General features: G+C 39.9%; 1 protein-coding gene across 3 annotated transcripts; it reads right to left on the bottom strand.

Annotated features, from left to right (window-relative positions):
- Window positions 1–2,372: 2,372 nt before the first annotated feature.
- OXSM (3-oxoacyl-ACP synthase, mitochondrial) lies at window positions 2,373–8,577 on the bottom strand. 3 transcript variants are annotated; one of them, XM_023919256.2, is made up of 3 exons: window positions 8,376–8,577; window positions 5,352–6,357; window positions 2,373–2,980 (listed from the first exon to the last, which is right to left on the bottom strand). In XM_023919256.2, the coding sequence occupies exons 2-3, from the start codon at window positions 6,353–6,355 to the stop codon at window positions 2,578–2,580; spliced, it is 1,407 nt and encodes a 468-aa protein (XP_023775024.1). In that variant the 5' UTR covers window positions 6,356–6,357; window positions 8,376–8,577; the 3' UTR covers window positions 2,373–2,577. The 3 variants fall into 3 exon arrangements, with proteins under 3 accessions (XP_023775024.1, XP_023775022.1, XP_086707279.1); XM_023919254.2 differs by having other exon boundaries at window positions 8,151–8,394; XM_086851153.1 differs by lacking the exon at window positions 8,376–8,577 and adding an exon at window positions 8,207–8,360.
- Window positions 8,578–9,961: the final 1,384 nt, after the last annotated feature.

Raw genomic sequence — 9,961 nt, forward strand, 5'->3', positions numbered from 1 at the left:
TCTCTGATCCTGCCTGGAACATTTGGCTCTCATAAGTGTGTTGGACCATTTGAGAAGCAGGATTCGAAATAAACACTCTATGAGCACCTTCAAGTTTTGTTTATGAGATGGTAAGTAACTCCAGACTTGTAAATTTAAATATGAAGCTTTTTTTGATCCAGACTCTGGATGCTGCATTGTTTTAATACGTTGGCCAATTTGCTCACTTAATAGTTTAGCAACACAGATCTATTTTCCTTTTATGTTTGTAGCTACCATAATAAAGCAGTAATTAGCAGTAAGTAGTCCCTGATCAGCTCAGTAGGGTATATGATAAAAAGAGATTATTAAAAAAAGTATATAAAAATGAAAACTATATGAACAAATTTCAATTAGACAGGGGTTAAACTGGGGCTCTATTAATTTTTTTTAAAAAATCCAGATTCCCTACAGGGTACACTACTACTGCATCTAGGCATCTTAAAACCCATAATCAAAACACCTAAAATAACTATTGTGACCAAGCTTTCACGGTTTAAAGGTTACCTGCACCAGATGATTAAATTGCAGTGGGCTGAAGAGAGAAAAATCTTCTAAACATTTTAGTTTCTGTTTTATTTTTTTGTCTGTGACAGTATCATCTATCTGTTCATGGCTGGCACACTGCAGCCTGCACCCAACACTCCTGGGGCCATGATCTCTATCTCTGCTAGAGGAAAGAGGAGGCATCTCTGTCACAGTATTAATTACAGGTCTGCAGCTCTGTAGTAAGAGGTGAGTTTAGTTAGACTGTACTTCCAGCCCACAATAATGCAGCACTATCTAGTCTTCCCTTATTCTGCCTGGAATCACAACTACCTCAAGAAACATCATCTCCAGAAGAAGCTTGCTGGATGATTTCCTCCACATTCACTGCCCTCCTGCTCGCTCTCTCCTCTGAGACTCTGAGAGTCTGAATTCTTTAAATCAATTTCTTTTCGCATATAATTTGCAGAGAGTATTGATGAACTTTATATTCTGCCTTTTATGCTGCATGCAATCCAGATCATCATTCATTGTACTGCCACTGTTAATTAACATAAAGTAAGAAATTTGTTAGTATTTTCCCTGACAGCAAATTCCCATACTTTCTCTTGCTTGTATATTTCACATTTTCCCTTTGCTAATATATCATTCTACTTTCATGCTTATTATTCATTAATCTGTTCTGGGCTGCATTGTTCTATATGAACTCAGCTTCTGAAATAGTCTTAATAATTATCCAACTGCATTTTTCACAACAACCTCTTTAATTTTCTATTCAATAAAGACAGCAAATGCAAAAATTATGCTGTTCAATATCAGCATTCAGACCATTGGTGTAAATAATGAGATTTTAGGGTACAGCTCAGCCTCATGATAGCCTATCAGTAAGCTCATTCCAGAAAGACATTTACTTACAAGTGCAACTGCTTTTCATGTTATTTATTTTAAATCTAATGAGTTACTTTGCCTCCTTTGACTTACAAAGGTCAAAGGCTAAGACTGACAATTTCAAAATGAACACCAGTGAAAAGCCTTTTAATGAACTAAGCCACCAATGGGAATATCAAACTTCACTCATATCTGCGCTATCAATCAAGCCACTATTTGGCTAAGATGCTTGGCTGGTGCCAGAAGGAATATACAAAAGTCCTTTACTTTTTCTTTCCTAACTACACCCTCATCAATATGTTAGCTTTAGGTATAGTTTAGCATTCCTGCTCTCTCAGATTTATTTCTTGAAGACATTTTTTTTTCCTAAGAGAGGCCTTGTTTGACAAATTTTGCTAGTTCTACTTTTCCATTTTGTCAGAAAAAACAGATACTTCCCAAGATACTTATTCCTTTCTATATAACTATTTTTAACATCTTCAGTGTCATACTTGAATATCTGCCTTACTATGCTTGTACAAAAGTTCAGAACAAAACAGGTCATGACCTACTAATTTTATCCCTGTGCCACATGGAAGATGTGCAGGCCATGCTGTATGCATCCTTCAATGTTAGATCACAGCTAACGAGGAAGCAACAAATGGACATGAATAAAGATGAAAAGAAAATGAACCAGTGCCAGAAATCTTACGAACATCTGTCTATATTATTGTCCCCTGAATATCACCTGTATGGAAGAATGTACATAAACCTATGATTGAGACAACCCACCATGAGGAAAGAGGCAGAATTCTATATGGAGTGGGTAGCAAAGGGGAGCTCAGTCATAAACCTTGTATTACCATGCAGTTAATTCACCGTGTGTGGAGTCCATTTTTCCAAACAATTTCTTTGTTACATGCATAGAAAAATATTTTCTAACATAGTTTAACCATGTCTCCTGCTCTAGTAAAGAACAAAAACTTCTTAAACACACAATAGATATTTTATTTATTTTTATTGAAATGAGTAAAAGAAGTTTCCTCTTTCTGAAAGAATTACTGGTGTACATGTTAGGGTGAATAAAGTTCTTATGTATCAAATGACTGACTCTCAAAGCTGAGGAAAAGATTACATAATACACCAGGGACAGCAGTACAGAAAACCATCATTGGTGCCACTTTTTCACACCATTCACAGCATAAATTAAACACTTGCAAAGCACAAAGTTGCATTAGTGCCACCAAAACCAAATGAATTTGTGAGTGCTATACGCCGCTTGTCAGTTTTCCATTCCTGAGCTGTCAGTGGAACATAATTGAGATCAAACTCTGCCTCTGTTTTCTGTAAGTTTAGAGTAGGTGGCAAAATCCCATGGTAACAGGACAGTGCAGTAAAAGCTGCTTCAATAGCTCCTGCAGCCCCCAAGAGATGTCCTGTTGCTCCTTTCGTTGAGGAAACTGCAATATTACGTGCGTGATCTTTAAAAAGCCTCTTGATTGCTTGATTCTCAGCAGCATCTCCTAGAGGTGTAGAAGTTGCATGTGCATTGACATATGTTACATCTTCAGGTTTGATCCCAGAATCTTTTATTGCTGCAGACATGCACCTAAGGAAAAAAAAGCCAACAGAATGATTTTCCCAGTGTACTTTTGTCAATTGTACAAACCAAAAGAAAATGTGTCAGCTGTTTTAAAATGTTTGTCAAGTGTGAAAATCTGCTTTAGCAGAGATGTAAATGACAAGTGATTAACTGATCTAACAGCACACATTAGCATCTACATTAGGTACCAGAATAAGACAATAAAAGTGAGGCCCACTATAAAATCAGACTTGCTGTTAAAAATTCCGCACCTAGGAAAAATACAGAGAAGAATAAAAGAAGTTATGAAAACCAGTCTCTACAGACTGCATTAATGTATCAAACACCCTTTTCACTGTAAAATTTGAAAACACTTGAGAGAAAAGTAACTAACAATATTATTACAAAAAATTTAGAAGTGCTCTCCCTAATAAAAATACTGGGAAATGAGAGAAAAAATCTGCAAACATCCTCCACATGAGCTTTTTTTGCATGCTTTCCAGAGACTAGAAAATGTCAAGGAGATAGCACAAATCCCCACATTTCATTTTATAATGAAATTTACTGCAAGTCACACTCTTCTACCCCTGGCATGGTATGTTTCATTTGACTCCTGATGACTTGTGCACTGTGACTGCCTCTTTAAAACATGTTTTTTTTATGAAAACCATGGAAGGATCAACACAGTTCCATACTGCAATTTCTCATAGATATCCCTCAAAGAAAGAAATGAACCAGGTATCTCTCCTTGAACATAACAATAAAGCACCTCTGAGCAAAAGACCACTGACTCTTTTGAAATTTATGAAAAATAAGGAAATAAAAGGAAGCTCAAAAACAGATAGCACAGGCTTCTGGACAAATGTAAATGACTCTACTACAGCCTTCTACCTCAGAAGCATCCAGCTTAGCTTGGAGTGGAGGCCACTGACACTCACTGCCACTAGATAGTGAGCCAATATTCAAGCAAAAGAGATTACTGATAACTATGAGATAATTTAGTTAAATACATTATCTGCAATGAATTTATTCAATTAAGGAGATATCAGACTACTCGTGTAGGACACTCTTTATAGTCACAATTCTAAGTCTGGCTTTGCCTCTCCTTTCCTGCTGGTTTATCCCAACATACGTTTTAGCTTCCAACAGAAGTAGTTATTAGAAGATACCTAAAAATATATTCCTCTGAATTTTTTTGATGTGGCAAACAAAATTCCTACAAAAAAAGTGAGATAAGCACATACATTCCAGATTTGATCCATACACCACTGCAGTAACAAAATACTGGCTTGAAGACAGTATTAAAATGTATTATCTTATCTCAGGGGTGGAAATGCTCAACATTTTGGAGATATCCAGATTAACTTTCAACTCTTCCTGCTGTGAATTTAATTTATATGCTACTGCAATCATAAAATACACAAAAATTCTATTACTATATATTGCCATATAATCTCAAGGGTAAACAAGTCTGAAAATATGAGATAAGACACTCCTGATTACTCATCTCACACCTAAGTCTGAAGAACAATTAAATATGAATCAAAGAGCATAGATGGAAACATGGTACATTTACACTTCTAGAAAAATCTCTTAACCTTATAAAGATGCAAACACAGCTTTACAATACCATGCAGAAGTTTGATCTATTTGTGCAGTGATATATTGAATTTTGGTACTACATATTCACATACACTCAGGATAAAGCAAACTAAATCTTTAATAAAGATTCCAATGCCAGCAATAGTACTCAGCCTGCACGAAGCTCTCCAACTTACACATGTAATTTAGCTGACAATTTAATTAGGTCAATGATAATGATTAGTTGAGTATCATCTACTTGTGAACTGGTTTTGATGAGATAAACAGTGATGAAGCTTTACCACCTGCCTTAACAATACTAAAGTATATTTCTGCACCAAAACTCTTAGCTGCATCCAAATGAAGTACTAAATATTCTAACAAACTAGATCTTCTAAGTGCTCTACAGCTTTCTTCATCTGAGATTTCTTGGTGGGGGGGAGGTCTTCTCAATGGAAAAAGAGTGAAGGAGAACCTGAAAATATTCTATCTTACCACAAACATCTTAAAAAGAGGTTTCCATTGAGACCTATTTATATGAACAGCTGTATGCAGCAAAGGAAAAATGTTTTCACACAGAGAAAGCTTTCATAACTTGATGGAAAAAGGTTGATTCTACCGAGAACTGGCCTTCACCCTCATACTAAATTAAGAGAGTTGGCCAGAAGCTCTTTCATTTTTCAAATTTTCAAGCTTTTGGAATATTAATTCAAGACTGAACATTCCTTCTCTATGAAAAATATACAATGACAGAAACAGACGTACCCACTACAATCAAAATATGAAGTAGCCAACATAATCAACATAGTGTTCTTACCTGAATGCACCATCTCCCTCGGGATTAGGTGCTGTTATGTGGCAAGCATCACCGGACAGTCCATAACCCAAAACTTCTGCATAGATCCTAGCACCTCTTTGTACGGCATGTCCATACTCTTCCAAGACCAGCACAGCAGCACCCTCTCCCATTACAAACCCCTCCCTCTGTGAATCAAAGGGTCGACACGCTGTTTTAGGGCTCGAGTTAAAACTCGTGCTGAGGGCCCGTGCTCTTGCGAATCCAGCCAAAGACAAAGGACTGATGCAAGCCTCAGTGCCTCCAGCCAGCATGACATCAGCATCACCAGCAGCAATGAATCTAAAGGAGTCTCCAACGGCATGTGCACCTGTGGTACAAGCGGTCGACACAGCGTGATTCGGCCCTTTTAGCTGGTATTTAATGCTGATATGGCCTGCTGCCATATTGACTAAAATCTTTGGGACAAAAAACGGGCTGACTTTATTGTAGCCCTTTGTTTTAAATAAGGCAGCTGTGTCAGAAATTTCTTCCAGTGGAACCATTCCCATCCCAATTGCCACACCAGCAGTTAAGCAGTCCTGCTCAGACTGGGGAGACCAGCCAGAGTCCTTCATTGCAAGGTCTGCTGCACCAATGGCCATCACGGTGGCAGAACTCATGGATTTGATCTCTGACTTTGACACAAAGCTTTCTTCACTGAACTCGCCCTCCTTGTTTCCCCTTGGCACACACGCAGCCACTCTACATGGGATGCCTGCATATTCTTCCCCATCTAGTGATGTAATCCCACTGCCTCCTTCCAGAAGGTGCTTCCACACAAACTGAGTCCCCACACCAAGAGGGGACACTAAGCCAATACCTGTAACAACTACTTTCCTTCGACATGCAGGCAATGACTTGCTGAAAGCCCTTCTGTGGTTTTGTAAATGTCGATTTAAATTCAGACTCCGGAGATGAAGGTTTGCAATCTTTAACAGATCCTGTGTGCACTGTGAGAACATGGTGGCAATAATCAAGCACATTCCTGTAAATAGAGGAGGGTAGAGGGGGGTGGGGAAAGACAAACACAATAATAAAGCAGCCAATGTGGAAAACATTCCAAGAACATTAAATTAATAACCTGCTGTTTACATGACAGACTATTTTCAACCCTGAAGAAAGGGATATAGTTTCTGTGTCTGTAATGAGGAATAGTGTGAGTTATAGCAGATAATGGCAAAGAAACATGTTCACTTTGGGAATGCCTCTAGTGGGCTCTTCTAGCTTAAGCTACTGATAAATATGACTTTGCAGCACTGTGGACTGTGAAGCACTCTCTGGTTTTGCTGCAAAATTGCCCCTGGAGCTTTAACGACCAGCTGGCTGGAGGCAGAAACAATGAGCAGTAAAAGTTTCATTCTTCTAAGGGAAAAAGTATGTGTTCACTGGTAAAGTGTATGTCCCACCATTACCAAGTTGAGGACATTGCTGTCTCAACCTTCATCTAAGGCAGAATGGTCTAGAAAGCTCAAACAGGAGTCAATAAACTTGTCCTGGTTCTGCTACTGATGTAATACACATCTAGGACAAGACTCTTTCTCGTTCATCCTCCATCTACCCTATATCAGCTTTGGGTTATTACACTGTCAGGGGACAGTATCCCAAGTAGCTTGAGCAAGATGTGGAGCACAGCACCGCTTCCATTGAAGGTAACACCACCACACCTTGCAAAACAAGAGGCATGGCAAGTGGTGGCAGAAGGCCTCTCCTGAGAATAAGTACTTGAGGAAGGACCAGAGGACTGTGCCAAGCAGTGATGGTGCTGTACTGTGCCACAGTACCTTTTCCTTGCCTTGGCCACTGCCAGGTCCAGAGCCAGTCTGATTTCACATATCTGACATGCTGGAGCAGGGCAGAGGCTGCAGTACAGCTCTGCCAACACCTACAACACAGGCTTCAACAGGTTGCCTGCTATTTTCCGTATACAAAGAACAATTTGGCACCCCCAGCTCTTTGGTAAAATGGAGAGACCTGTATGAAGACCATAAGGGGCTGCTGGGCACTCCTGCTAAAATACGTTGACCTGTGGCAGCACAATTGCACAACAGCATTACTAAAATATGTTATGGAAGCATAGAAAGGCCTGGGTTGTAAGGGACCTTAAAGATCATCTCATCCCAACAACCCCTGCTATGGGCAAGGACATCTTTCCCTAGATCAGGCAGCCGAGACTGACATGCAGCCTGGCCAAGAACACTTGGGATAGGGAATAAAAATAATAAACAATCACATATTATATTGTGTACATATTTTATGCAATTATTAAATTTAATTATTAAAAAAAAAATTAAAGGAGCCTGTTCTAAATCCTGACCTGAATTTCCCATTTCAGTTTTTTAAGCCACTTAGCCTGGACTCTACAAACGAGGCAGTGTGTGTGTGTACGTGTATAAGTGTACAGAAATATATATATAACATTTTATGTATTATATAATCCAAGTTACAGATATAAATATATAAAGAATATTAGATAGTCTATACATAATATAAATATAACCCCCTCTGCAGTCATATTGTATGCATATTTATAGAGTATAATGGATAACATATATTTTATAGAGACACTGTATGTGTTGTGTACCATATACAATGTGTAAGATAATGTATTTTATATATATTATTATATATGCATAATGTATAAGGCGTTTTGTCAGTGCCTATACACATATCTCAATATGCACATATGTCTGCAGCTCGGCCCGCAGCCCCACGCAGCCTTTATTGAAATGCCGTCACCCGGTGCCGAGCCGTCCTGTGCGACCCACCAACGCCCGATACCTGGTGTGCGCGAAAACCAGGCGCAGGATTATTTCCCCCGGGAACAAGCGCACTACCGAACACCTCCAGGTGTCCCAATTTTAATGTGTAAACCAGCAGCCAAACGCCAGCGCCACGGGACCGCCCAGCGCCGCCATTGCCGGCCCGGCCCGCCCCGCCGGGGGCAGCGTCCCCGTCGGTCCGTGCTGAAACCCCCGCTTCCTCCGCCCCAGCCCTCATGGGTACCTCCGCCGGCCGCGCTCCCCCCCGCCCCGCGATGGTTCGTTCTGCCTCCTCTCTCGTTCCGATGGCGCGAGGCCGCACCACTCCGCAGGCGCGGGGGGAGAGAAGGATGTGTACGGGCACGCGCGTCCCACGGCGCTTCCTCCCGCCGGGCCACGCCCCGCAGGCGAACAGCGTGATCGTGTGAAGAGCCCAGACACCAGGAAAAGGCGATGAAATAATTCCCTTCCCAAGCCACGTGTTTCAGTCACGCAAAGGAGGAGTTAAAAAAAACCAAACCAAACCAAACCAACCAAACAAACCTAAAAGCCTTCAAATAAATGCTCGGGTGGAGTGGTAAGGCAAGACCTTATCCTGGACAGACTGCAATGGCAGAGTATAAAATGTTTGTTAAAGTCTCATCAGCAGAGACATGAATTAATTACATTGGGAGTTTACTTGTTAGGTGATACCTTTATATAATTTTAGTATACAATAGTAAGAAAACTGAAATAACTTTACCCCCACACAACATAATAATGTTTATTAGCTGCAAACAGAGCTACTTAAAAATACAAACTATAGTAATGAGGTATGTACTGCAGGAAAAAAGGGGGGAAAAGCCAAAAAGGAGATAAATGCAATATTTAATAAAGAAAAAATAAATATATGTGCACTTTTTTAAAAATGAAGACTGTTTTTAATTTAGAAATAAAATTCCTTGGGCATTTAATGTGTAAGCGATTTGTTGGAAGTTGGCACTTGGTTTTAATTTTTTCTCACTGCTTGCCTATGAGCACTTCCAAAGTATTGTTTACAAATGCCATACTGAGATACATTATATACTATATGCACACATGTATAGCACTATAGTTAATTTTTTATATTTCCTAAGGCATTGAGAGTCATATGCCTACATGAAATACATGGAAAGGAAATGAAAGCTGAAGTAGCAGCCAAGGAACATGGCATCATCTTAAATTAAAATTTTATTACTTTGGTACCAGTTCCATGATCTTGAGGGCTGAAATAGTAACTTTTTCACTATGCTAGTAGGAATAATAAATGTAATCTCAGCAAAAGTGAACTGCCCTGTGTTAAATTTCAGCTTTTGTGAGGGCTATGTACCACTATCTTAAAAAGTCATAGAAGCTGAGCAGTGACCTGTCAGAAACAGGCAGCAGAGGCATTGTGTAACATCACCTACATAATCAGAAGACAGCTTGAATTTTCAAGGCCTCACTTGCTTAGGACTTTTTAAATCTGCATTCCTAATAAAGTATATCTCCAGAGGCCTTTGTGTCCAAGGTTCTTCACCACAGATCTTTCCGTAGCAGCCCAAACCAGATGTCTAGAAGGAGACCAGGGTTTGTTTTTTTGCTTCTCTGGGATAGAGTTTGGGTAGTGCAGGGCAGATGTGATGGCAGGGGCCAGTTGCTGCAGTGACATCCCTGCTCAGGCAACCCAGGTGAGCCTGAAGCTGTGGCACCCTCAGTACTGTCAAACCAGGGCAGTACAAAAGGGGATTTATATCCTTAATGATGTTACTGCCTGCCAAGGGGCTCTCGACGTTGTAAAATATGGAATAGGTAATCATTTTCTTAAGAAAT

Source organism: Cyanistes caeruleus, chromosome 1 (genome assembly GCF_971803275.1).
Source record: "Cyanistes caeruleus chromosome 1, bCyaCae1.hap1.1, whole genome shotgun sequence".
NCBI classification, from domain to species: Eukaryota; Metazoa; Chordata; class Aves; order Passeriformes; family Paridae; genus Cyanistes; species Cyanistes caeruleus.